The sequence below is a fragment of the Betta splendens genome, chromosome 5 (assembly GCF_900634795.4).
Source record: "Betta splendens chromosome 5, fBetSpl5.4, whole genome shotgun sequence".
Classification (NCBI taxonomy): Eukaryota; Metazoa; Chordata; class Actinopteri; order Anabantiformes; family Osphronemidae; genus Betta; species Betta splendens.
In genome coordinates, this window is record NC_040885.2 from 20,481,905 (window position 1) to 20,509,678 (window position 27,774).

A 27,774-nucleotide genomic window follows, 5' to 3' on the forward strand; every position below is an offset into this window, starting at 1 on the left:
AAATCCCTGCCAAATAAAATCACCAAAAAAAGCTGCTGACATCACAACTGTCATGCTGCTGCAGCAGCTGGTGCCCTAGAAGCTATTTGGTTTAACACCATGCATACTGTAGTGTGATATTGTACAGTATAGTTTACCTGTACTATACATATAGGAATGTTTTCATTATTGATTCAAAAACAATGACTCAAGGCTCATTTAGAGAGAGAGAGCAGCCTCGGGCCTTCGCTCTTCAGAGCCCTTAACTTTTTTGATGCTTTTAAGGTTTTTGTTCTAATTTATGCAGCCCCTCATGTCTATCTTGTTTTTTTTGGTAAATATGTCACAGCTCCAGATTATACATTTAGCATTTCTTCATTATCAACTACTATCAACAACTTTCCTCCTTTGAGAAAATAAGGAACAGTGTTCATTATTGTATTTATAAGCAAAAAAACTAATTTTAAGAAGGATGCTCTTATTTTATTATGTCCTGACAGGAAGTGGTGTGTCTCGCTAGTGTCTTAATGTTTTACTCAAACAGGATGAGGAAATATGTGTGCCAAAGTCCAGGTGGCAGCATAGCTTCTGTTTATGAAAGACCAAGCCTGGAATCGTAGTGTCAGGATCAACATGGAGCAACGGGACAAGAAGGTTATGTGTGTGGGTCTGGTTTGTCTGGACATCATCAGCGTTGTGGACAAATATCCCGAAGAAGACACTGACAGCAGGTTAGCACACAGGCTAATGCTAACAGTGAAGATTATCGTTCACGTGCAGACCTCACCGTCTGTGTGTGTGTCATTTCTAGGTTGAATCAACGCATCGTGTCATTACGTTGTTTTCCTGTTTACTTTATTTGCTTTCTTGTGGTTCATGGTCTTTACGTAAAGGCCACAGATTTAGTCATTACTAGGATCCAACATGGATCTTTTTTTAGCGATCAGTTCTTCATTCTCTGTCCCTGAAGGTGTCTGTCACAGCGTTGGCAGCGAGGAGGAAATGCGTCAAACTCCTGCACAGTGTTGTCACTGCTTGGAGCTTCCTGTGCTTTCATGGGCTCGCTGTCTTCTGGACCTGTGGCAGAGTGAGTAAAACAAAGTCAAGTCACGAGAGGTAGTTGTTGGCAACTTGATTTCTTCTCTGATGTTGTTACTGTTATTGAAAATAATCACATCACTAAAACTCCAGGAGCTTCTAAATGTTCAGCATTTCAGAATCTTTTCTTTTCTGTTTACTGGGCTGAACTAAACGCTTTACATGATTCCTAAACTACAGTTAACTCTAATAATAATAATTTTAATAATATATAATTTATGTAAGGTATTTATATGTCATTAAAAGCTATGCCAATAATAAAAACGCGTCACTGTGCAGTATTTGAATTGTCTCCCCATCAGTACTAGGCAGTAAGAAAACGTTGTCTGTTGTGACATTACATTTTTTTACTATATTCAACATTTTTCTATTTCACATTCGCTTGATTTGATAATTACTTATTAATTTCATAAACATTCCCATTCCTTTTTTTTAAACAAGATTGTAAGTAATCTCTTGTTACTTTGTATGTACTCTACATTAGGGACCTCATTTTTGACTTTGTTTATTGTCTATACATTAATTTGAACAACACATCCAAGACATCCTAACCCTTTCCTGTCTGGAAGGCAGAGCATATGTGAATAGTTTCCTTTCTATAGATTTGTTTTGGAGGATTTTCAGAAGTTTCACATCGACGTGTCGCTGATTTCTGAGAATGCTCAGTTTTCCCTTCCAACCTCCGTGGTCATCAGTAGCATCAGCACAGGAAGCCGCACCATCCTGCACATGAACAGGTGGGATCAGGTGCGTGTGTGTGATCCTAACACCTTCTACTTCACCTTTCAGGAAAATAGTAGTGATGGAGCCGGCATCTTCTCTTTCTCCAAACAAGTCACCGCCTGTATGTAAGTGGTTTTGATGTCAAAGGCAGACCTGACATGTCTCCTATCTCCTTCTGTGTCAGTTTCATCACAGCGGACTTTACGCAACATGCAGTCGACATTTCAGCAGTGGTTTTTCAGAACGAAGGTCAAACTCCGTGTGCATGTTGTGTGGTTTGTCCATCCAACGGAACTCGGACTGTTGTTCTTTACGACACGTAAGACATTTGAAATGCAGCCAGTGTCAAAAAGTGTTTAGACACCCTGGTGCCATGCCAGCACTTGTACAAAAAGGAGTCCACCGTGGTCACATTATTAGTGAATCATCAGAAATCTATCCAAAATAATGACTAGTTTTATTCAATGAGCAGAGAGAGAACACCAGAGCCCAGGGGAAAAGCTGAGCTGTGAAGCACATGTTTGAGGTAGTTGCAGTAAAATGTGTCTGGAAACTCCTGCATAGATAGATAGACCTTTATTGTCCCGCAGGGGGAAATTGCCATGTAGCAACAGCTACAGAAGATAATCGTTACACTATTGTTAAATTGTTAAACGAAAGGCAAAAAGCAGGGTGAAAACTCCACAGGTTATCAACATTATTTACACGTGACAATGAGATAAAATTGATAGATGGATAATAGATAAAACTGAGGTATTAAAGTGACTGGGTGGACTTGGTGAATAAATCTACAAATTAACTGCTCGTTCATTGACAGACTATTACACTCAAAATGTCTGAAGGAGCGACATCAAAGCTCTTTTTTCCTGCTGCTGTCAGACTTTATACTCACAGCTGCTTCAATTAAATACTGATCACCATTAGATGCATTAGAACTGATTTCATCGTGTGATACAGAACCACCATCCAGATAATTTATATGTTTGTATTTCTGACAATAGTTTGATATCGTTTGAAAATTATGTGTATACTGTAGTTATGTTTTTTTTCCCTTTTATTTGCACATTCCCTTCACTCATCTAAATATTTGCCATTATCACTAGTTAATAGCTTATCTCAGTTTGTGTGTGAAGTAATCTACGCTAATGGTCCTGAATGTCTTTTTTTTTTTACCACACCAAGATTAAACTGCTACTGTATCAAACTGGAAAATTCTGTGTCACTGTTAGTGTGTAACATTGTCTCAGTTTGACAGTTGTCAGAGTTTCTGCAGTGGTTTGGGCTTAATTCATCTTCACTGTGATGTTTCAAACAAACACCTGAACAGGTTAGGCAGATTAAACCCTAACCCTGCTGATTTTATTTTTTTCATAATATTATTCCTAATTATCTCCTGTGTATTGTAACTTTGAGTAGCTGCTTTGCTGTTAAGGAAGTGGCTTGTTTAGTGTTTTCCTTCAGTCTGAACTAACAATTTAATTGTAATTATAAAATAATATTCACATCCATGTAAAATGCTTCAGTTAATTTTTTAAAGTGGAAAAAAGTTTCACCTGCCTAAATTCAATCATAAATTTCCAAATCTCAGAAAAATGCTGAATTTATCTCTGAATGTTTTGATGCATTCAGGTCAAGTTTGTCCCATTGAACACAACCTTTGGGATATTGTTTAAATGAGTTTTTATTAAGTTAAGTACCATAGACTTTTGATTGTTGAAGCAATTTGCCAAATTACTGTGTCACGAGAAACAAACTTTCCATCTGTTTATCAGGAACCTTCCAGATGTAACAGCAGACGATTTTTCAAAAGTCAATCTTCATCATTTCAAGTGGATCCACTGGGAAGTGAGTAGAACCATGCTAAAGAAAGTCAGTTGACCCAGTCTGATCCTCTTCTCTTCCACTGACTTACTCATTTCACATCTTCCTACTGTATGTCTTTGCTGAACGACAGAAAATTTCAGGTCTCTCCTCTCTAGTACTGTACCTAAATTTGAGCAGATCCACATATCACACATACAGTACAGTGTACTTACTGTAAAGTGTCCAGGATAAAGTGTCAAAAAAATTGAGTGTGTCAGACCTCTACATTGTACAGTCTAACAGCAGTGGGGATGAAGGATCTGCGGTACCGCTCCTTCGTACACTGTGGGTGGATCAGTCTGCCACTGTGGGAGCTGCTCAGAGTTCCCACAGTCTGGTGCAGTAGATGAGAGTAACTGTCCATGATGGATGTCAGCTTGGCCAACGTCCTCCTCTCACCCACCTCCCCAACAGAATCCAGTAGATAGCCCAGGACAAAGCTGGCCTTCCTGAGCTAGGGCATCGGTGTTGTGAATTCAGTCCAGTTTATAGTTTAGGTGAACACCCAGGTACTTAAAACTGACTACAGTCTCTGTGTCTGAGCCCTGGGTGTTCACCAGTGTGTTATGTGGTGTTCTCTTCTGGAAGTCAATCGACGTCTTCTTTTTCCTACTGGTGTGGTTGCACTCACACCAGTCCACAAAGTCCATGATGACTGACCTGTGAACAGTATGGTTCACCTCCTGACACTTGATAGCTTGTGGGCTAAGATCTGTGTCTCAGACTGGAAAATTGTGAGAGGTTCTTACCCCTAACTTGAGTGTATTTACAGTAGCTAAGTTGAGAAAACCAAACAAATTTGATTTGGACATTAATGGTGTGCAGGAACAATATGGTTCCAGGAGAATGCCTGTATAATTCAGACTAATATTAATCCTGCAGGGGCGAAATGCTGAGGAGCAGGTGAAGATGATCCAACAGGTGGAAGCATACAATTGCTCATTAGCCCAACCTCAGAGGATCACCGTTTCCCTGGAGATAGAGAAAACCAGAGAGACGCTGTATCAGATGTTTCCTCATGGTGATGTGGTAACTGAGCCCATTATAAGCAGGATTAAACTAGAATGAATATAACTTTAAAATGTTACAGTGATGATCAATGTTAAGTTTTTAATGATTTTTAAATTATAAAAACTGCTCATGGGATTTTTGATTTTTGAACAATATTCTGCTAATTGTCCTGAAATAAATTCTGTATAAATAAAAATGAATTGAATTGAATGTGAACTTTGATGATTTTCTATTTCTGAGAGACTCGTACATGTTTTCCCACATGTTCTCAGGTCTTTGTTAGTAAAGACGTTGCCCGTCACTTTGGCTTTGATTCAGCTGAAGCTGCTCTGAGAGGATTATACCACCGGGTAAAACCTGGGTAAGTGGAGGTCAAAGGTCAGAAACTGATTACAGACTGATAAGTCTCACTAATTATCTTTCTCTGCGTTGCTTTCAGAGCTGTCCTCATTTGTGCATGGGCAGAAAAAGGAGCTGATGCTTTAGGTGCTGATGGTTTCATCATTCATTCTGATGCGTTTCCTCCTGAAACTCTCGTAGATACTCTAGGAGCTGGAGACACTTTTAATGCGGCCGTCATCTACACACTGTCAAACGGTGAGACGTGAAACCATAAAAATAAAAGCTTCAATAAAATTTTGAATTATACAACAATCTGCCATTGTCAGGTCGAGTGGTTCATAGTATACTGTATAGTCTATCTGGTGCACAGAAACTTTAACGTCAAAGTCCCTCTCCCATCTGTACATGATATGATAACGATCCAGCTTGTGTTAATGAATTTAATTTATCCAAAGCATCCAATATCTTGCAAACAGTAAAAACACAGAGCAAATGAAGAAAAGTAAATTCTTCATAACTGCAGGCTATAGGTAAATAGGAGTAAACATTCCTCTGCTCTCAGTTATTAGGAACCAGTTTATAAATGCTTTATCCATATGGTTTATCCACATGGACTGTCCAGAGTAGAGGGCCATAGATTTAAGGATTGTTGGGCTGAATGTAATCCATTTGACTGTGTGTTTTATTTGCAGGTGGAGGTTTGCAGGACGCTCTTACGTTTGGCTGCAGAGTTGCTGGCAAAAAGTGTGGATTCCATGGTTATGAAAACATTGCAAAGATCAGTGAAAACTGAATTAATAACTAGTGAAGAAATGAAGACAGAACCAGAACCACATGCACAATAGAATGCTCAATGAATGAAATAAGTGATTTGTTTCAGTTAAATTATATTTAATCACTTAATAATAGACAAAGAAACATTAGTTTATCGGTGTAACGTTATCATAGGAAGAATATGTTTCTTGCACAACAAACTCACAAATGAGTGATGATACACTGTTAGCTTTCAGTTTACCCAGGAGTATGACCAGGAATTGATCATTATCATGTTATAATATTTATAATATTTATGGATATATTAAGCACATTTAACTCACTTTTACCCATGGAGCCACTGATTTAAATGTGGTTTAGCTGTGGTTCACTTCAAGACAAATATAAAGAGCGCCTAAACACACAATCATGTTGTTTGTGGTATTTGATTGACATTATTCTGAGAACCTATCAAATCAATCCTTGTATTTTCTCGTAGTTGCCCTGGTTACATCACCAGTCATAAGAGCAAGTTTAAAATTAAATTTAGTTAAAAGGTCAATACATCAGTGGAACATCAAATCAAAAACTGAATGAGATGGTAATTTTCACAGTGTTGGTAAAGACCAAATGTTTTCTATACAATGTCATACACAGACTGTGTGCGCGCCCAGGTACCTACAGTACTTCGCAGTGAGTCCAGTGGACACGTGGAGAACAAGTATTTATGCAGGTTGTTTCACAGAAGGTGATTCAGGGTTAGTGTGCTGATCCCAATGATGTTGCCAGTGTAAATTCACACCATATTCAGTGTGTCTATTACTTAGACCATTTAGATGTTATTGCTTTCGATATCTGTTCCGTTGTCCCCTGTGATAATTTCTCTCAGCCCTTTGCTGAAGTGCAGATTCGCTCCAATGACGATGAAACCCTGCAGAGATCAATACATTAGCTGTAGTCATCAGGAAGCAGCAGGTTAGACATCACAACCCGTAAAACTACAGCACTGACTCACATTGTGATATTCAACCACCTCCTCAATGAAATCCATCCCATCAGCCAGAGGGATCCGAACACCTCGTTTGGTCCAGTCTGAATGCATACACAAACATCACAGTCACCATAGTAACAGCCTCTGTTACTATGGGTTGAGGAGTTTTATAGTTCTTACTGTTAATTAAAGGAACCACAGATATCTGTAACATAGTCTTCAGAGGGGCCTGCAGAGGAATCAGCTGGGAAACAGAAGTGAAATCAGAGACAAGAGTCTGTCGGTCATCCTGTATATGCATCTGATCAATGCTGTGAATGGTTGTATGTTTAGCAATTAGAGGATGAACCTACTGCCAGAGACTCCAAGGCTGATTGGTTGGAGAATATTTTAAACCTGAAAAATGAATAGATTCAGTCTGACTCTTATCTTCAGATCACTATGAACCATCCTGCTATAGACCTACAGTAGATGATGGACATTCTTCATACTGAGCTGCTCTAGTATCTACAGTATTACTTCATTCCATTCACTAACCTGCCACCTCTGTCCTCTTATAGTTGTTCTTCTCATTCTGTCCTTATCTATGGGAATCATCACCGTCCTGTCTGTGTCCAGCTACTGCTCCAACTGTCCTGGGTTCAGTTATTTGTCCAACCGTCCTGTCTGTGTCCAGCTACTGATCCAACTGTCCTGTGTATAGTTATTTGTCCAACTGTCCTGTCTGTGTCCAGCTACTAGTCCAACTGTCCTGTGTTCAGTTACTGGTCCAATGTTTTGTCTGTGTTCATTTGCAGCTTGTTATGCTTTTCACTCCTCTCTATCCCCTCACTCTTTGGATAGAATCTCACTTGTTCATTTTCACTTGATTGGATAAGACACAGCCAACACCAGCACCCACACATGTCTTCTAGACTGACCAGGCTGTGTTTGTTAAACAGTGTTGCCAAAAAAGGTTGCTGCTTGCTGTTTTACATATGTGGACACATAGTCAGATCTTCTCACTGAGCTTCAATTGATGTCTTATCATGGCTTAGACTAGTTACCTGACAGTAGGACAATTTGCTTTGAACTTTTCAAACTGAGAGTGTTTCTACCTCCGGAGGTCAGCATGAACCGCCAGACGTTTTCCTTTCATTGACACTTTTGCATTAAACTTTGTTTCCTGCAAAAGCAGAAATTAAAACAGCAGCTTTTGAAACGATTTAAAACAAATGTGTCGTGTGTGTGTGTGTGTGTGTGTGTGTGTGTGTGTGTGTGTGTGTGTGTGTGTGTGTGTGTGTGTGTGTGTGTGTGTGTGTGTTTACCATGGTCATGCTGCTGAGCTGGATTGGAGACAGACCTGATGGAAGCACCATCACCTTAACAGTGGCTGTCATGACAACAGTTGCACCTGACGTTTTGATGGAAGTTTTTGGAGGTGAGTTGACTGCAATTTGCAGTGCGAGTGGGGAATCCACTAGAGCCGGGTTCTACCCACAAGACATTAGAAAACGTCAAGGTCTGTAGTTTCAACAATCAGCTTTGTCAATATATTTGATCACATATCTGTATTATTCAGACACAAGTTGATATCCTGTGTACATTGCACTTTGTGAAGCTTAATGGAGCTTGTAGTCATATTACTTTGGGAATGAACTAGTGAAAACCTGGTGTAATTGACCTAAAAGACGAACAGGTAATCTCAGCTACTTTGTTTTAAAGTTAAATCAATCTTTTCTACTCACCAACATCATAATGGCTCCAAAATATGTGGTTCTTAACAACATTTCTAGATCTTTGGGCATCTGAAAGACAATAAGCCACACAGCTTAGTACATTGAGAAGCTATAATAGTGGTGTTGTGCATGAAGTCACTAAAACAATGCTACTCATTGAGTTATAATATGAAATAATGAATTTGACAAGTCAGTTTGTTGCTAAATAAAGTGAATATAATTGTTGTGCAGACACAAAGGTTTCATTCACTTGATGCTCATTCACCGACAATCTCTCAATGTGTGTCACAGGCGTATATGATGTGTTCAAAGTACGTAGAGCATGTAGGTTTTCTTGGGTCCGTTTACATCTACATGTGACCTGAAGTAGTTATACTTTTAAATCATACTTCATTATGTCACGATCCATACTGTTTCCGCTTTTGGTTTGAAAGGACTTAGTTGTCATGTTTTTGGTTCCAGTTTCATTTCCTGTTTTATGTTAAAGGACTTCCGTTTTTTGTTCGTCCAACGCATCTCGTCACCTTCCAGCAGTCCTCGTTCAGCTTAACTTGTCTTCGACCCTGTTTCTGTTTTCCCGACCACTGTTTCTCGCCTGATCCTGACCGGAACCGTACTCTGTTTATTCTGTTGCTGAACCCTGCCTGTTAACTGGACCTGATTACGCCTGCTCCCTCTGTGCGTCAATCCTTGTGCCCATACGTGAATGACCTGGACTGTCTGTGACTACGATTCCTGTATTAAAGCCCTTTTACTCATACCATCTGTCTACTGTGTCAGCACTGTGCATTTGGGTGTGACACATTAAGTGTCTTTACATCTTTACATGATATTTGCTAGGAATTTGCATTAGAATGATTGATTGCATTAACCTGAATTTTGAACTTCTGTCATTGGAACTTTTTAACTCTCTTGTAAGAAATGGTTTTGTATGTTTGTGTGAGTGGTGACCTTTTCTTTCACTATGTCCATCTGAAAGATTCCTGCAGTGTAGTACGAAAACATCCCGCTGTCAAAGAAGTACTCGGACAGAGCAAGGTAAACCATCCTGTCATACTCTCTGATGACAGGGTCCACGGCGTAGTTTGCCAACGTCTGGTTCTGATGTGCCATAGCGAAAAACATCCCCTACAGACACAACATCGTCTTAATTCATAACAGATCATATCATCAACAGTAGCATCAAGTCTGATTGTTTCATGTCTGACCCTGAAGTGCATGTCAAGGCTCCGGGATGTCACAACTGGATCATCGATCAGAGAATAATCTATCCCAATGTACTGGTCCACCTCAGACCTCACAGGGATCGTCTCCAACATTGTATTCATGTGGACTAGAGCGGCGTGATTCAGGGCTGGACAGATCTGAGAGACAGACATGGAAAGAAATTTGGGGATGAGAGATACACACAGAGATCTGTCTGAAAGCATAATAGAAGTGAGAGACAAACCTGTTGGTTTAGGAGGAAGCGCATCCCTGTTGTCAGGAAACGCGCCAGAAAGTCATAAACTCTCCTAAACAACAAGCAAACATCTAAGTAACTGCTCAACAGAAGGTCACCTCAGTCTGGGGGTCAGTGATGTGCTATCAGTGTGTTATACCCGAGTGTTCCGCTGAACTTTGCTCTCATTTTACTGATTTTGGCTTCACAGGTGATGTTATTGATCTTTAGTCGTCCTTCATTGTCTCTGATCAGGTTCAGAGCTGTGTTGATGTTCACACCTTCAGCAGACGCATTAATGCTTCCTGTGTCATAACTGAGAGATGACAAATAGACTGGAATACAAGCATCCTTTTCATCACCACTTCAGCTTTCTCCTATAATATTATACAGTGACTGGAATTATATGTTTGTTCTTATGCTGAACTCACAAGAACCAATAAAGAATCCGACGGTTAAAGCTGAGGGAGATGGATGAGTTCTGAACATCAAACAACAAACCCAGTTCAGGGATGAATTGCAACTCAGCATGAGTCAGATTCAGTTCTGTTATCTTCACACTAATGAGATGCCAAAGACAGAGAGAGCAACAACATTTGGATACAGGTTGACCAGTCAACATTACAATCCAACTTCAAATATCTGCATGTCTGTACTCTGTTATGGTGTAGTGAAAGCGGCCTTCACTGCCCTTCATCTCTGGCATGGTGATGTTACTGAGCTCCTCTTCAACAAACTTCTGAGTCTCAAACTTCACTGTGAACACAGAACATAGACCATCACTACTACTATACTACTAGTACTGTACTGTAAAGAGTACAGCAATGAGTAGCCAGACTGTCCTCAAGTACTGAAGAAGATTAATGAATTCATGACTTTAAAGCTCTAGGTTAGTATCAGAAAGCTGTTCATGACTAGGAGCCCATTGGACCCGGACAGAGTGGTTATATGGATGAGATGTAAGTGGATGTAACAATCACATTTTCTAGTCTCTGAGAAACCTTCAGTTGTTAAAACACAACAGTGATCCATTAGGTTGTCAGTGATACAGATTCAGTTTGTGGTTCGTGTTACCTGGTTTGACTTTCTGCTGTCAGGCAGTGGTCTTCCAAAATACAAAGAAAATGGTTCTTCAAGTTTTAAATTCAGCAAAAAAATCTCCCAAAGTTTTTTTTTAAATAATTATAATAATAATCTGAAATAATCAGGTTTTGATAAATGCTTTGACGTTATATGCTAAGATTGCTTATGGATTTCAACACGTAATGGTGAACCATATCATTAATAGATAGATACTGTAGATAGAATGCCTTTATAGGTACCCGCTCACCTGCGCTCAGGTGAAAAAGGGGAGGAGAGTGCAAGACCAAGTCTAGCTGTAGCTGTAATTTTGTTGAGCAAATTTAACGCATTTCATGTTTTTACTAACATGTGTGTTAATGGCATCAGATTGTACGCTATGAAAGAAGTAGATTATGTGCAATAAATAGATCGAACCAGCATTAAAGATCTATGTGCTTCCTTGTAGTGTACACAGCGCGTCACACAATAGGACGACCCAATGGTAACACTTTTAAGCGATTTAGGCAAGAGAAGGAATCGCTATTTTCAGGTTATGTTGTGTTTTTAGAGCAGATGTTAAAAACGTTAACATCTACATGCATCAGTGTATCTGAATTATAGTTCTTACACATCTGCAGTCCTTTGTCAGTGATACGGATTTTGCAGCCAGCAGGTTCTTTTAAGGCCATGATGGATGACACCAAGGGCAGCAGGAAGTGGAGAAACAATAAACTCAAAGTCATCCTGAAGCAGAATGTGTTGACCTGAAACATGAAGAAAAAAAGAAATAACAATAAATTTAAAAACCCAAACCTGACAGAAACTGTAAATGTAGCCTCTGCATTGTCAAGTGGGTTCAGTGATTCTGAACCTCCTCAGTCTAGTTTCAGGTCTATCTGGGATCCCTGGATTTATATCATGCTTCTTGTTCCTTTTTAGGTTTTCTGCAGGGATCCTCAAGCTCAATGCAGTTTTGTCTTTTGTTGCTTGTGGTTTTGTCTCTTCTGGATCCCTCCACCCCACCTGGTTGACACAGACGACCACCCAAACAATAATATACCTCTGTTGGGCCTGGACCAGGCTTTGTTTGCCCTACTTCATTTTAACACACATAACTCTGTTAAACACTGTGTCAGGGTTAGTTTGCAGATTTCCCATCAACCCACATTGTTTGTAAAAAAAACAAAATTATGTAAGATGCTCAGTTCTGCTGGTTTTGACATCAAACAAGTCCAATTTAGGGCACATGGATGTGTTTCCGGATATAAACAGGAATCTGCAGATGTCGACTGTGGTCATGATAATGCAGATGGCTCATTGTGGAACCGTGTGACCCATATAAACACAGCCTAACTTGAACTGAGGTAACCTTTGTTTCACAACCCCCCCCCCTTTCTCTCCCACCAGCGCCCTGACCCTGTTTTTCTTGCTGGAAAGCAAACTGAAGAGACGCAGAATAAATTTGCCCTCATGGTTCATTGACTGTCGTCCTTGTGCTGCCTTTTCTATGACTGAAAGACTCAGATTTCATTGTCATATCATGTTTTTTCTTCATAGTAATAAAATAATGGAGCTGTAGTACTTCAGACCAATCGATCTGGCAACCCTCTGCTGCTGTGTTTACCTGGCCCATGTTAGGGGAAATATTTCATCCTCACCGCATGCAGATAGATGACGCTGAAATCAAGTCCAAACTCTTTTTTTAAACTTTTTTTTTTTTTTTACACTTTTTTTAAATGTCAAATGGTCACACATGGAGATAAACAAACACACACGTTAATCATTGTGTCGGGGGCTTTGAAGAGCAAAAGGTTCTCAGATCCAGGAGCACACACCCTGTAATTTGGGAGTAAGTACCAGTCTGTGCTAAACCAGCTGCTGTGGGACCACATCTGGGCACACAGCTAAACACAGCTGCTAAATGTAAAGTAAAAGGCTCCACACCCAGTGAGATACTGACTTCGTCCAACACTTACAGGTATCTGCTGCTTGGTGCATTATTATTAAGCGATGGAGAAATAAAGTTCACTCAACCCACTAAGAAATGAATCACACTTCACAAACAGGTGATCTCAAACAAACTCAGCTGCTTCGCATACATAATACTGTATGTTATATATGATATAGAATTGGTTACATGTTGTAAGTAAAACCAGAGTGAAATGAATACACGTTTTTTCCTTAATCTAATTTTACAGAAAAGTTTCATTATATTTATTTTGAATATAGTGTGCTGTGTTACTCACCTGCCCATGATGAGTGTTTCTGTCTGTCTGCTTGTCTGTCTGTCTGTCTGTCTGTCTGTCTGTCTGTCTGTCTGTCTGTCTGTGTCTTTGTCTGTCTCTCTCTGTCTTTGTCTGTCTGTCCGTCCGCCCATCTGTGTCTTTGTCTGTCTGTCTGTCCGTCCGTCCGTCCGTCCGTCCGTCCGTCCGTCCGTCCGTCCGTCCGTCCGTCCGTCCGTCCGTCCGTCCGTCCGTCTGTCTGTCTGTCTGTCAGTCTGTCTGTCAGTCAGTATTGGGATCGACTGAACTCTGCTCTGAATGTGAAAGATGAAGATGATGAAACTCACAGATCAGCAGACTGAGGGTCCAGATCAGATGTTAGGTTGGGTCTTTAGTTGCTACGTCCTTCTCTTTGGTCTGTGTCTCTACTGCTTTATCTTTGGGGTCTGACTCCTCCCCCCACCTCAACACACACCCCTGAGTAGGCTGCTTCTATCCCGACATGTTTAATGTCCAAACATTCAGTAGGAAATCACAACAGTTCTCACTTTTGTAACATACATATCAATTCTTTAGTCTGCTTTGATGCTTGGCTATGAGACCTTTGCAGCTGTTCAGTAATTGCAGGGACAAAATTTACCTTAAATAAGTCACAGTGACCTCAATGTGACAGTGACTTGATTGTTTCCAGGAAATTCTATTGTAGCAATTGAGGAGGGGAATACATAGTAAAGTAGCTACAATCTGCTGGTTTAAAAAAAACAAATGAACAATAGAGGATCGATGATCAAAGATTATTATGAGATAATAATCACCTTGTTGTTAACAATGAGGGGAATCCAGTAGGCCACTTCAGAAAGAGATCCAATGATTCAGGCTGAATTTAGCTATCTGGACCCGGACCCAAGACTGATAACTGTGAAAAAATGTTGGCTTACATTAAGTTTTTACGATTAAATCGCCAAATCAATGTGTTAACTGTAATATCTCCAAACAACCAGTAAGCGGGGGCAAAGCGCCGAAGCTGCATCTGTCCTGCTGGAATTTATAAGGAAAAAAGAACCGGAACTAAAACTCATTTATTTCCTGTTTCCGTCAATACACGTGCGTCGGCGACTAACGTAAAGTTTAGCTTCTACAGAGCCGACCAGGCCCAGTTTTGAATTCTTGGACATTCGCTCCAGACTTTCTTTACAGTCTACTGTTTCCGCGCAGTTTCCGAGTCCATCATGTTTGAACAGCTTGGTTTGATCCGAACGATGCAGGATGATGACCAGAGCCCGGAGGAACCGGACAGTGAGTCCGATCAGGAGGTTAGTCGGTTTGGGCACATACGGGATTCTCACAAATTTCATCTCATATTGAAGTTCAGTCAGATTCTTTGATTATGTCACTTGTGCAAACAAACACATGAGCATTTTACGGTTTAGACCGGTTTAGACTTTGTGTGTGTGTGCCTGAAATTAAAGTGGCTGCATTTAATGTTTTTTTTTTTTTAATTTCTTACATCTGCGAAATAAACTGTTGTGGGTAAGAAGTTTAGTTTAAAACAGTTCAGTGTGTGAGGTGGGATCAAGATTGTGTGAACTATTTGTAGTTTGTGTCTTTTTATTTAAACTGTTCATATTATGTTTCAGGAGGAGAAGGTCATTCTCAACAGGAAGAAGAAGCTCAAGAATTCAGCATCAAAAGACTTTAATTGTGCCTTTGAATTTGGAGAGAGAGACATACTGGATGATGATAGTGACTGGTTGATGGCCGATGTCCTCAAACAGCTCAAGAACAAGGTACGACCTGTAGCAAAAACATGAACAATGTTAATACATAAATTTGGTTGTTAAATTCAGCTGTACAAACAGGTTTAGAAGATTTCTCAGACCCACTTGAAAGCCTATCAATTCTACTTGCACATGCACATGTTTAGTTATGAGTTTCACAATCTTTTAGCTGAACCTATGTTGACTTTGCTATGGGTACATTTTTGGTTTTACCCCTAATAAACCGGGTTTCCAACCATGTTTTTTTCCTTCACTTTCCCCAGACAGGCACTGAGAAACCACACTTAAACATTTTGAACCCCAGCAGGTAGTTTGTGTGTGTTTTTCTCGTCCCTTAACAAAAATCAGTCTTAGTGGAAAATCACAACTCCGTCATGTCAAAGGCTGTATGATTTTTGACTACAATCTGTGTGTCACAGTGTAAACGTGATGATAATCTCCCATTCTATTTGTATTATTTAAGAAAGTCAACAAATGTTGTACACTCAGTCGATCTAAAACCCTTTGTCACCTCACAGATGATCTTAGAAATTCATCTGTACGTAATACATCTTTTGTGGTAACTCAATGTTTTCCATCTGGATTTAATAGACACTGTTGGTGTCATTGACATTATCTGGAGGAATTATTCAAGAGAGAGGTTCTGAGCAACAGAAGCAGTTAGTGGTGTGATTCAGCTGTGGTCAGGTGCTGGGTATGTTCTGTGATTCCAGAGAACCCTGACAACACTGGACCAGAAAATAGAAAAAATCAGAAAGAAGAGGAAAACTGAGGTGGGTTCTACTTCCTGTCTGCTATAGTTCTAGTTTTGAACTTTTCTTTACCTTCTTGAGTGCGATGTGGTTTGTGTTGTAGGAACAGGGCAAAGCTGGTGAAGGATCTGCAGAGAAGAACCAGGAGGATGTTGATTTGAAACCTGCTGCTGATGGTGATGATGAAAGTAATGAAGAGGATGAAGAGCAAGAATTTGACTCAAATGATGAACAGGTTCTTACTAAAGTGGGTGAGTTCAGGAGAAGCTCAGTGCAAGCTTAAATGCTTGCTGTATGTGGGATTTGTTGTGTTTAGTTGTGTGAGGTCTTAAACCTTACTTTGTAAAGTGCCTTGAGATAACTTTGTTGTGATTTGGCGCTATGTAAATAAAATTGAATTGAATTGAAGAGGAAGTACACAAACGAATCTGGCCAATATAGTTGAAAATATAGCTCACAACTAAATTAATGTGATTTCATAATTTGTAATTTTTTTTTTTTTTTAAAGTGATCTGTTTTTCTGTCAGACACTCTCCGAGAAAAAGGACGACGGGGGAGGAAGAGGAAGGTGGAGGAGGAGGTCAGGAAGAGCATTTGTGATGTCATAGGTTAATCTGTTTACCTCTTTATCATGGTAACCACTGTTTTTGTGTCCAGGTTGTAGAAGCTTTTTATGAGGACGCATCTCAGTACAATGATCAGTTGACGTTCCATGACATGAACCTGTCTAGACCCATCCTGAAGGTAAATCATCATTATTAAATTAGCACAACAATGACTAGAGTTGGCTGTGAAGGTTGCCAGTCATCCAGGTTGTGTTTGTCCCAAAGGTTGTGTGCTGTGGTAACTGAACATCCTTTTCTACTTTAAGACCTTTCACACATACTAGAAGTTCACATACAGAGTTTTTCACATTAATGGGGGAACAGGGGGGACCACTTAAGTAGATTCGTGAAGTGTCCCGAGCTCAGCCTACTTACCTGGGTTTACTGTCCAGTCCAACATTTAGAGTACATCAAAGTCTTAGCTTATGGTTCTGTCTATTGTGGTGCCAGGTGGACTGGAAAGACGCCTCATGATAAAACAGGTTCGGGTTAGTCGTATTCCTGACCCAGCTTTTATTGGTATTTGTGACACTTGTTCTTGCAGGCCATCACAGCTCTGGGCTTCAAGCAGCCAACTCCCATACAGAAGGCCTGTGTTCCTATGGGTCTGTTGGGCAGAGACCTGTGTGCCTGTGCTGCTACTGGAACAGGTAACACTTGTATACTGGGAACAGTATTAATCAAACTGGCTCTGGTCTTACAGTAGTGGATAAATTAATTTTCTCTCCTTAGGGAAGACTGCAGCCTTCATGCTGCCAGTGCTGGAGCGTTTGGTTTATAAACCTAGGACCTCCCAGGTGACTCGTGTCCTGGTTCTTGTTCCCACCAGAGAGCTGGGGATCCAGGTTCACTCTGTGGCTCGACAACTTGCTCAGTTTACTTCAGTCACAACCTGCCTGGCTGTTGGTACGACTGCCTTTGAAAATTCTGTCTTCTTTCACTGTTTGTTAGACACAAAGCAGTGTAAATACTTTTTACACAGTAAAGTGAATCCTGGATTCAGTCTGATTTTTAGATCTGGATGTTGGAGTCTGGGTTCCGTTCAGTCTTTAGGTGACATTTTTTGGCTGTCTTTTAGGTGGGCTGGATTTGAAGTCACAGGAAGCAGCTTTGAGGGCAGGTCCTGACGTTCTGATTGCTACACCTGGTCGTCTGATCGATCACCTACACAACACACCAAGCTTCGAGCTGTCTCGCATTGAGATCCTGATTCTGGATGAGGCCGATAGGTAAACCCTAACCCTGCCGGTCAAAAGGTGAAATACTCACCATATCCTTTTTCAACCAGCTAGGTAACAGGTAGTAAGTTTGGCTTGGTTCTAGTTCTACAAACTATCATAACTACTACTTTGGCATTATACAGGTTGAAATCCTTTTTATAAAGCTACTTCATTCTATCATATTTAATTTATTATTAAACTCTTGTGTGTCAATGAAAGTTTTCACCAAACAAACAACAAAGGAGGATGTAGGAAATGAGCTGTGTGGTTCTGTTCAGGATGTTGGACGAGTACTTTGAGGAACAGATGAAGGAAATCATTAGACTGTGTTCTTACAACAGACAAACCATGTTGTTCTCAGCCACCATGACAGAAGAGGTAAGTGTGTTGGTCATGTGACTGCATCTCCAAATGTGTCAGTGTGAGTCATGGGATGTGATCATCTCCAGGTAAAGGACCTGGCTGCTGTGTCGCTGAAGCAACCAGTCAGGATTTTCATTAATAGCAATACTGATGTTGCCCCCTTCCTGCGTCAGGAGTTTGTCAGAATTCGACCAAACAGAGAAGGTGATCGGGAGGCTGTGGTAGCTGGTAGGTCCTTATGCAACTCTTAGTAGTACAACCAAAAACTGCTGCACTTTTAGTAAAACTGTTACCTTGTGTTCTGCTAGCTCTGCTGACTCGGACCTTTCAAGATCATGTGATGTTGTTCACTCAGACAAGAAAGCAGGCACACAGACTGCACATACTGCTGGGTTTAATGGGCCTTAAAGTTGGTGAACTACACGGAGAACTGAGCCAGAACCAGAGACTGGAGAACCTCAGGTACACTCAAAACAGAATCAGAGACTGTAGAGCACATGTGTTGAGAGGGCCGGTGTCCCAGCTATCTCTGCTGATCGCCTTGATCAGGTGTGTCAGTTGGCTTTTCCAGCTTGTCATTGACTGAACACACATTGTCAAGGTAATCAGTAGGAGCTGGGGCAGGGAGAAGTGAAAAACCAGCAGGCAGCAGCCCTTGTTGGCATCACTTTGACCCCCCTGCTGTAGAGGCTTCAAACAAAATCAGAGACAGATGAACCTCAACCGCACCAACAAAAGACTTGGTTGCAATGCATGCTTGTCCTGTTCAATTTTGGATTTATGGTCTTTATTTCCTGCAGGCGTTTTAAAGATGAACAGATTGATGTCTTGGTGGCGACCGATGTGGCAGCCAGAGGACTTGACATTGACGGAGTCAAAACGGTGAGAGTCGCAACCTTCGCACTGGCCACCACTGGTGACAGGGGTTGCTACCATGACAGGTGCCACAGACCTTATGGCCATAGCTCCAAGAACCAAACTCAGTTTTATTGTAAAGCTTGTTTCTATCATTGTTAGCCTATACAACTTCACTGCAGAAAGGAGGCTCTGGCCATTTGAAGCCAGAGTAGTTTGATGTGTGAATTCTTCCTCAGAGTAATCAACACAGTATGTGAGTGGGCCTGTTGATGACATTTAGTCTATCACATGATCGAGGTATGGGGAAATACAAAGACTGTGAATAGAAACAAAGAATTCAATTCAATTCAATTTTATTTATATAGCGCCAAATCACAACAAAGTTATTTCAAGGCACTTTACAAAGTAAGGTTTAAAACCTCGCACAACTAAACCCAACAAATCCCACATACAGCAAGCATTTAAAATTTAAAATATTTATTTAATTTAAAATGTATTTATTTAATTTAAAATTAAAAAAAAGAGTGCCGTAGCACAGAGGGAGGAATTAGGTAGTACTGCTGCGCCTTCAAATTTAATGGAGAATGGTTCATGTGTTAGGTGGCATAAAACCTAGAATATGCCACAGGTTATTTGTTTTATCTCATTTGACCTGGGGATGCCTTGGGATCCCTCAGGTGTATACAGTTGCAGAACCTGCTACGACTGTGACCTGACTTCAGATAAGTGCATTTTGTTAATAAAACAATTAACCACTGTCGCTCTTACCTGTCTATAGGTAATCAACTTTACGATGCCCTCTACAGTCAAACACTATGTCCATCGCGTTGGCCGCACAGCAAGAGCCTGCCGCTCCGGCCGTTCTGTGTCTCTGGTTGGAGAATCTGAGAGGAAGATCTTGAAGGAGGTGGTGAAGTCGGCCAAAACCAGTGTAAAGGCTCGAGTCCTGCCACCAGGTACACACTATCGATTTGTATCAGTTATAGTTTTCCACAGGTGAGCTGTGACAGGTGACCTATGTTTGTCTGTTTCAGAGGTGATCCTGAAGTTCAGAGACCTTATCTCTAAACTGGAAAAAGATGTTGAAGCTGTGATGACATTGGAGAGAGAGGAGAAGGAGCTGGCCATATCTGAGGCCAAGGTACATATAATTGACTATTAGTGAATAAGTAATGGTTTATTTACCTTGGAGTTGTTTATAATAGATGAGTGTAATGAATGTAAACCTTTGTAATACAGCAAACATGAGTTCATTTTTTTTGTGTGTGTAGTTGAGTGTGGCTCAGAAGCGTCTTGATGGGGTGGACTCTCAGTCACAGAGAGTTTGGTTTCAAACTCAGCAGGAGAGAAAACAGAATCGCAGTGAGTACTATTCCATACAAAGCTCTGCTGATGATGCTAATTGTCATGCTGCAGTGCTTAGTAATCCTCCTCTTTATTAGTTTCTAAGGCTCTACAGGACTTTGATCTGGCTTTGAGAGGGAAGAAGAAAAGGGCAAAGTTCATGAAGGATGGCAGAAAGAAGGAGCTGACGGTAACAATCCTTCTCCAACTGATTTTTAGCCATGAGTGAAACAGGTATCACCAACTACATGTGAGAAAAGACTGAAGGAAGGAAACTCAATCTAAATTGGTGGTTTATAAAGGGAACAATTATTAAATCTTTATTTTCTTTTAATATTGTGTGTTCTTGTTGAATTAGTCTGAGGAGCGTGCTCAGTTTGAGCTCTTGAAGGCCCAAATGTTTGCAGAGCGAGCAGCAAAGAGAGAGAGACGACATAAGAGAGCAAGAGCAATGCCAGAGGACAATGGACCGAGTAGTGGTATGCAGCCTTATACGTCAATGAGTACCAATGATGCAAATGACACTAAGTCGGTGTATGTCTGTGCAGCAGCTAATCGGAAGACTGGAAAAGAGGCAGGAAGTCTGTTTTTGATAAAGAGCTGACTAACACAAGCAGCAAGGCTCTGAAACACTACAGAGCTGGGTGAGTCACTACACCTGCACATGTTTATATTGATTCAAGAAATCAAAAATTGCTGTTTCTGTTCTTCTGAGATTCTTGTGACTGTTTTGTTGACCGTCTCCATCATGTGCCTTGTTAAGTCCAAGTATCTTTGCCTAGGCAAACCTCTAGAAAAATTATCTACTACACATCTCTACAAACAATTATCTGTTCTGCACAGAACTCCCTGAAGTGTCCAAGGGACAACAGCTATTTGTGTCTTTCTGATTTTACCTGTCTCACCTCTTGTTTACAGACCATCATTTGCAGACAGGAAGCAGCTTGGTTTGGACAGGAAACGCTCAGGTGGATCTAGGTGAGTTTGACCTGTCTGTTCCTGTTTTCCCTGGTCAAATGAACAAGACCAAAGTAAAGCCATTGTGCTCTGTCTGACAGCCTCTGTTCTCTCTGTCAGGTTTAAGAAGAAGTAGTGACCTGGACACGATGAATTCCTCACATTCTTGTCTTTTTGTCTTATTTTACTGTTTTGCTTGTAACAAATTTTAAATAAAGTTTCAGTAAACAAGACATCTTTTCTTTTATCAAGAGCAGAAGAGTTTATGAATCCCAAAAAAGAGTTAATTAAAATTATTGTTTCGTTTCATTTATCTTATTATTTATAGATACAATTCTGTCTGAGCTGCAGCTGATGAATACCACAATGAAATGGATTATTAAAAAATTCAACTGATTCAAACAAAAATTTAATTGGTTTCAAATTATTTATGACAACGACTTGTCTTGACCGTCTTCTGTTTACAGATGGAGGCCAACCCCACTGGTCCTGCGAAGAGTCCCCCCAAACCCAGCAGCACAGGGAAAGCAGTGATAAAGACACTTTCTCTATGTGGTTAGACCTATGGTCTCTGTTGTCACAGTTCTCCAGCCTCCACAGCTGCACCTGTCACAACCAAAATGAAAACATTGGCTTCAGGAGCACATGAAGTAAAGTACAGACTACGAAGAAGCTACGACATGTCATTCTTACTGACATAATTGTGCAGCTGTGGTTCCTGCGATCGGTTTGACAGCTTGGGTCCGGGCTGCTTGGAATGCAGGCTCTTGGTACAGATTGGTTGTCTCTGGTAAAGTGAAAGTATTAGAATACAGAGTGAGTAAATAGGTCAGAGAAATACTTGAACAACATTGTAGTTGAATTTACCGTTGCTCATCTCCTGGTTTCCTCGTCTCCTTCTCCCTATAAAGCTGAATGTGAAGAAAAATGATTAATTTGTAGGATCACTTTAAATTTCAATGTAATACAAACATCATTATTTTTTACTCAACTAATCTATTTAAAATCAATTGTTGGACTAATAAGACCACAAGAGCAAATGAATCAATTAACATAAACATAATCAATTAATGTTTACATTCAGCAGGAGCTGATTCTGGTTTGGTGTTGGCCTCCAACCTTCTCTCCTCATTTAAGCCTGCATGTAATAAAAAGCTCATTCATATTTAATCTCACATAAAATTTAACATAATAAAAATATATGTATTCCTATTCAACTATTTCCTTTTAAACTGTCAACCAATCCAAATCTTGTACTCACCTTTTGTCCACTGGACAGACAGACGTAATGGTCAGTAGCAATCAGTAACTGCTCTCTGTAGTGTGGAGCAGGATAAGGACTGCAGACAGCCATGTGTCCCCTCCATAACACATGACACTGCAGTCATCTGCCACCGAGGAGCTTCAGTGGGAGACGACATGTGTCCCCAGTGCCACTGTGACTGAGCTGACCTTCTATCGCTTTGGAGGAAACATGATAGCTACCCTGCCAGACGCTAGGGCAACTTGCATGGGGGGGATCGACGGCCCTGCCAGGCGCTGAACTCAGCCTTCAGGGTGAAAGAAAGGTCCATCCAACCGCCATGCTAAAATATAAAAAACAATAAAAACTGGCTCCAGTGCCAGACGCTACATGGGACCTGAGAACCACCCAGCCAGACGCAAAAGCTAGTTCTCAAAGTTGCAATGAACATTTAAACTTGTCATATAGAAATAAAACTAAAAAAACGGTGCCCTGGGGTCAAATCCAAGACTGGTTTTACTGTAAGAAACAGTGTCCCACAGTAGAGTCTTCCCAGAGCAGCCCCCTCCTCATCACTGTCTTCCTTACCTCTCCGGGGAGGTGAGCTGCTGGATGAGCACCTTCACTCTCTCCGTCACAGGAGAGGGTAAAGGAGAAAAAGGAGGGGCATCATAGCAACAAAGACAAGAGTAAGCAGAGGAGGGGGAGGAAGAAGAAGAAGGAGTAGGAGAGGGTGAAGGAGAAAAGGGAAGGACATCAAAGGAACTAGGAACAGGAGAGGGTGAAGGAGAAAAGGGAAGGACAGCAGAGCAACAAGTACCAGAGTAAGCAGAGGAGGGCGAGGAAGAAGAAAAAGGGGGGTAGGAGAGGGGTAAGGAGAAAAAGGAGAGACGTCAGAGCACAGAGAAGCAGAGTAAGCAGAAGAGAGAGAGGACGAAGAAGGAGAAAAAGAAGGAGTAGGATAAGGAGAAGGAGAAAAAAAGGAAAAATGTCAGAGCACCAAGTACCAGCGGAAGCACAAGAGATTGAGGAAGAAGAAGAAAAAGAAGGAGTAGGAGAGGGTGAAGGAGAAAAAGCAAGGACATCAAAGCAACAAGGAACAGGAGAGGGTGAAGGAGAAATAGAAGGACCAGCAGACCAAAAAACAAGAGAGCGTGGAGGAGAAGGTGGATGGGGTGTGTATGAGTGACGCACCCGAGGAGTGGGTGAAGCATGGACGTGGACGGGGTTAGGTTAGGGTTAAATCAATTTAAATAGTCCACAAAAGGTGGATTAGGGCGCACTGGCATACAGGGGTTGATATTGCAGTTTGTCTGATAAATTTCCTGTTTATTTATGTTAAGATGTTCCTGTTAGCTTGTTGTCCGGTGAGTAAACCTTTGTATTTTTTTCTCTTTCTTTTTATCTAGGATGGAGCAATGTGATGACGGCAGAGAGGGAGGAGAAGAAGGAGGAGGAGGAGGAGGAGGAGGAGGAGGAGGTGGTCCACCCCTGGATTGAGGCCTTCTGGCTCCGGCTGCCACCTAGGTCGGTAAGTGCTGAAGTATTATAAAGTGCCTGCAGTTCCTGTCTTGTGAATTAATATCAAAATTGTAATAATATTCATATTTGTATATCTTTTTTCCTTTTTCATGCAGAACAAATGACAATAAGAGGACAAGTGCCAACATCAGGTAAGTATAAAGTTCATGCAAGTGAAGAATAAATTAGAGTAGATTATTAAGGGGGGGGGGAAGGGGGGTATTCCTCCCATACACCTAAGGTCCTATTGTGCTATTCATGCATGTATTTTCAAATATAAGTGAATAAATAAATAAATAAGTAGCGTTATAATACATAGTCAAAGTTTTAGTATTATTATTCATGCATACAGAATCATTCTAGATCCCTATAATGATTGTTCTGTTGTGTGTGCACATCCACACACACACCCACACACATATAAATATATACACACACAAACACACAGAATACAAACAATAAATATTATTCAATTAAATGCATAATGGCGTATTATACTGTAGATCATGCCAGCCAGAATGCATATAGAAGTTTTATTCTCATGATAATAAATTCAAAAAGTTCATAATATAATCAGGCAAAGAAATAAGTGCTGGTCTCATCTTAGCCGGTTGTAATAAACATAATCAGGAGAATATTTCTTTCTAGAAGATGTTTTATTATCAGCAACGGTATATTAGACATAGGTGGCACCCCAGCATCGTGACCCTCCATTAGTTGGGCCTCCTCTCACTCCAAAGGTCCCAGTCAGGACGAGTGAGGAACGGGACGTAAGTAGCTGATGAAATCAATCAACCAAGAGGTAAGGGAGTGAGATAGGGGAGTAGGTTAAATTGAAGAGCCAAGGGGTTGGGGTCAGGCAAGAGACCTGAGTCCTTAGGGTTAGGAGAAGATGAGGGGGAGGGGGGTACAGTAACAGTAGAAATAAGAAAATTAGGATTAGGTAATAAATAAAAAGTAGGATGAGAGGAGAAAGTTCAAGCAGTTGGGGTCAGGCAAGAAACCTGGATGACGGTAGGGGAAGAAAAACTAAAATTTTATCAGGTTAAGATTAGAGAAAGGGAGATAAGGATAGGAATAGTTACAATTGAAAATAAACCGCCAGCCTCACAGATTTAAATCAAGCTAAATGATAGTAGCTACTACCTATAGTTGTTGTTGTTGTTATGTTATTAATCCTCCAATTCATTATTTTGTTTATATAGATAAGTAAACCAGAATTAATTGTGTTGTGTTTATAATTGGACAAGATATCCTGGTGCATCGTCCTGGGAATTCAACTGTTTAGTCCCAGAGGGGTCCTGGTCAGTAATTTATTGATCCATAATGACTCATGTCTCCTCCTCTGTCCAGTTGTCCATGTAGCACAGGTTTGAATGCCTGAGATGGTGAGGCTGTGAAGGGGATGAAGCTGGAAGTGTTGGACCAGGAGAGAATTCAGCTTTGCCACTTGAATGTTGTGGATGTGCTGTTTCAATCTGGTGAGAAGTGTTTTCCTGTCTCACCCACATACATCTTTCCACAGGTCTGACAAACAATGCAGTAAACCAGATTGAAGCTATTCAAGTTGAATCTGCCATTGACTGCTACACCAGCACCGCTATGTCTGTTGAATAAAAACTTTACCTGCCTGAAGGCCCAATGTGTGTCGTCATCACTTGTACTTTTGTATCTGCAGAACTTTGCTTGAGTCAACAGGTCTCTCAGGTTTTTGTTTCTCCGAAAAGCTGAGATTATCTTGTGGTTGTGGAATAACCTGTGGCCCGTCATTGTAGTGTGAAAGTTTTCTTTCCAGTGGCTCTGCAGATTAAGGTAAGGTTTAGAGTAAGTTGTGACCAGGGGGATGAGGTTCTCCATCTTCCTGTCTTGTCTCCCATCTCGAGGTCTGCCTTCCCGGCTGTGGGGAGGAGGAGGAGGCAGCAAAGGAGTCAGTCGGTGAGGAGAGGGGAGAGACGGAGAGGGGTTGTTGATAGATGCCAGTGTGTTTGTTTTGATGGCCCTGAGAAACCTCCTGGAGTAGCCGCGTGTTCTGAGGCTGCAGAACAGTGTGGAAATGGCCTGGTTCAGGTCTGTCTCTCTGGAAGATATTCTATGAAAGCGGATGATCTGTGATTTGATTATGCCTTTGAACGTGTGCTTGGGATGATAACTGGCCTTATGAAGTAGTGCATGAGTATCTGTGGGTTTAAAGTAACCCGGGACAGTAATCTTTTATTGTCTGTATCAATGGATTCAAAGAATATTGTAGTGTCTAAAAATTAATTTCATCGGATTGCAGGTCATATTTGCATTTAATGGAGGGATGATGGTTGTTTAAGGTTTCAAAAAAAGTTTGAAAGTTCTCCCGTCCATGGCTCCAGGCTCCAATGATGTCATCCAGAAATCGAAAATAAAAAGTGGGTTTCAATGGGCATTTCTGTAGTGCCTCCCGTTCCCACTCACTCATAAAATGTTTGCATAGGAAGGGGCATATCTGTGACCCATGGCTGTACCCTCCACCTGTAAGTATTGCTGGCCATCAAATTCAAAATCATTGTTTTTCAGACATATTTCAGAAGTGACATCAATTCCACATCTGGTCTGTTCGGGTCCGGATATTGATCAAACACTCGCTGTATCGCTCTCAAGCCCATCTCTGTGTTAATGTTTGTGTATAAACTATCAATGTCAATGGTGAAGAGTATGACATTGTGTGGCAAAATCATGGGCCGTATCCTATTTAAAAAGTGGTAGGTGTCTTTCAAATAAACTGGGATGTCTGCAGGCAAGGGGGCCCAAGAAAAAATCAATATACTTTGATATATTGTATGTGGCACTGTCGCAGTCCGACACAATGGGTCTGCCGGGAGGGATGATGTGTGGAACTGTCCAGGTAAGGGGTCCTTGTGAATTTTGGGGAGTAGGTAAAAAAGTCTATTGCGAGGTGGATCCGGTCCAAAGAGAAAGTCTCTCTGCTTGGCAGAAATAAAGTGGTTTGTATACAAACTTTGTATAATATGTCTAGCACGTGACTGAGTCTGGCTTTGTATGCTGTTGGCAATAGGTTTGTAGTATTTTGTGTTGTTCAACTGTCTCCGTGCCTCCAGTGCATATTGTTGTGAATCCATGATGACAATTTTTGATCCTTTATCCGCTGGTTTTATGATGATATTGGGATTATGTTTCAGAGCTGAGATCGCTGTCCTGTCCTCCACCGTCAATAGGTCCGTTCTTTGAAAGAGCGGTGTGTAACGGTTTAGAATGGTGATGTCCCGGCGGATCAGCTTCTGTGTGTGTTTGCTTATTGCGTCGCAAGGAGGCTCCCAGCTCGACGGTAGGACGAACGGCGGCTGTGTCATATTCTCATCCTGGAAGTACTCGATCAGTTAGGGTTAGAAAAGAAAAGATTGGATCCCGCCATCCCGAAGGGATGGAGGGATCAGATGCACTCTCCATCCAGGCGGGTATCGGGAGGCCCACATCCACCGGCCGCATCACCTGCATCCCACACCGTAACTGTCATGGACCTCACGACTGCAAAAACACAACTGAACATAATCTTCATTATGGTGATACATTAAATGAACCTATGCAATTATATCCACACATATCAAACATTTATAAATCTGTGTTCCCTTTCTTACAATTTGTAAGCGTTTTATACCCATTTTTTGTATAAATATCTTGGTTTTATTCTGGGAGATGGGTTTGATGGTGCTTAAAATGCGATGTGGAATCATCGGATGGTTATAATAGGCATGATTCTGAAGGTGGTTATGGTGTAGTCTGGGTCTAAAAATAAAAAATTAATAACTTAGAAGTAATTAGGGTTAGGCAAAAACCTGGGGGTGGTTATGATTAGGCGTGGGTCCGAGAATGGTTAGGGTTAGGGTTAGGGTTAGGGTTAGGGTTAGGGGTTAGGGGTTAGGGGTTAGGGGTTAGGGTTAGGGT

At 41.0% G+C, this 27,774-nt stretch overlaps 3 protein-coding genes across 10 annotated transcripts; 2 read left to right on the forward strand and 1 right to left on the reverse strand.

The window, feature by feature from the left end:
• The first annotated feature begins 500 nt into the window (after window positions 1-500).
• On the forward strand, window positions 501-6,196 carry khk (ketohexokinase). 5 transcript variants are annotated; one of them, XM_029150137.3, is made up of 9 exons: window positions 501-710; window positions 950-1,066; window positions 1,680-1,814; window positions 1,985-2,119; window positions 3,573-3,645; window positions 4,546-4,692; window positions 4,947-5,035; window positions 5,114-5,271; window positions 5,709-6,196. In XM_029150137.3, the coding sequence occupies exons 1-9, from the start codon at window positions 574-576 to the stop codon at window positions 5,807-5,809; spliced, it is 1,092 nt and encodes a 363-aa protein (XP_029005970.1). In that variant the 5' UTR covers window positions 501-573; the 3' UTR covers window positions 5,810-6,196. The 5 variants fall into 5 exon arrangements, with proteins under 5 accessions (XP_029005970.1, XP_029005971.1, XP_029005973.1 ...); XM_029150138.3 differs by lacking the exon at window positions 1,985-2,119 and having other exon boundaries at window positions 1,680-1,925; XM_029150140.3 differs by lacking the exon at window positions 1,985-2,119 and having other exon boundaries at window positions 502-710.
• Window positions 5,887-14,164, reverse strand: pltp (phospholipid transfer protein). 4 transcript variants are annotated; one of them, XM_029150135.2, is made up of 15 exons: window positions 14,019-14,164; window positions 11,610-11,745; window positions 10,576-10,675; window positions 10,351-10,479; window positions 10,080-10,235; window positions 9,929-9,992; window positions 9,687-9,842; window positions 9,430-9,606; window positions 8,488-8,547; window positions 8,068-8,232; window positions 7,858-7,925; window positions 7,114-7,156; window positions 6,941-7,004; window positions 6,785-6,861; window positions 5,887-6,700 (listed from the first exon to the last, which is right to left on the reverse strand). In XM_029150135.2, the coding sequence occupies exons 2-15, from the start codon at window positions 11,722-11,724 to the stop codon at window positions 6,602-6,604; spliced, it is 1,473 nt and encodes a 490-aa protein (XP_029005968.1). In that variant the 5' UTR covers window positions 11,725-11,745; window positions 14,019-14,164; the 3' UTR covers window positions 5,887-6,601. The 4 variants fall into 4 exon arrangements, with proteins under 4 accessions (XP_029005968.1, XP_029005966.1, XP_029005967.1 ...); XM_029150133.3 differs by lacking the exon at window positions 14,019-14,164 and adding an exon at window positions 13,551-13,682; XM_029150134.3 differs by lacking the exon at window positions 14,019-14,164 and adding an exon at window positions 13,228-13,409.
• A 116-nt stretch (window positions 14,165-14,280) lies between these two features.
• ddx27 (DEAD (Asp-Glu-Ala-Asp) box polypeptide 27) lies at window positions 14,281-21,313 on the forward strand. Its single transcript, XM_029150132.3, is given in 22 exon segments — window positions 14,281-14,516; window positions 14,841-14,990; window positions 15,695-15,754; window positions 15,837-15,984; window positions 16,261-16,313; window positions 16,391-16,477; window positions 16,883-16,988; window positions 17,071-17,244; window positions 17,417-17,567; window positions 17,837-17,936; window positions 18,008-18,149; window positions 18,230-18,383; window positions 18,722-18,803; window positions 19,558-19,735; window positions 19,814-19,920; window positions 20,051-20,141; window positions 20,222-20,313; window positions 20,482-20,602; window positions 20,672-20,692; window positions 20,695-20,767; window positions 21,042-21,101; window positions 21,201-21,313. Coding segments are annotated over 22 exon segments (2,250 nt in total). The 5' UTR covers window positions 14,281-14,432; the 3' UTR covers window positions 21,217-21,313.
• Window positions 21,314-27,774: the final 6,461 nt, after the last annotated feature.

Bases quoted from the DNA above. Each gene is read 5' to 3' on its own strand.
- khk (XM_029150137.3), top strand. From the start codon at position 574: ATGAAAGACCAAGCCTGGAATCGTAGTGTCAGGATCAACATGGAGCAA. The intron at 4,693-4,946 runs GTAACTGAGCCC...ACATGTTCTCAG, and splicing joins TGTTTCCTCATGGTGATGTG to GTCTTTGTTAGTAAAGACGT. The intron at 5,036-5,113 runs GTAAGTGGAGGT...CGTTGCTTTCAG, and splicing joins TACCACCGGGTAAAACCTGG to AGCTGTCCTCATTTGTGCAT.
- pltp (XM_029150136.2), bottom strand. From the start codon at position 11,754: ATGTTTCAGGTCAACACATTCTGCTTCAGGATGACTTTGAGTTTATTG. The intron at 9,843-9,928 runs GTTTGTCTCTCA...TCTGTCTCTCAG, and splicing joins GCTTCCTCCTAAACCAACAG to ATCTGTCCAGCCCTGAATCA. The intron at 9,607-9,686 runs GTCAGACATGAA...TTGTGTCTGTAG, and splicing joins GCCTTGACATGCACTTCAGG to GGGATGTTTTTCGCTATGGC.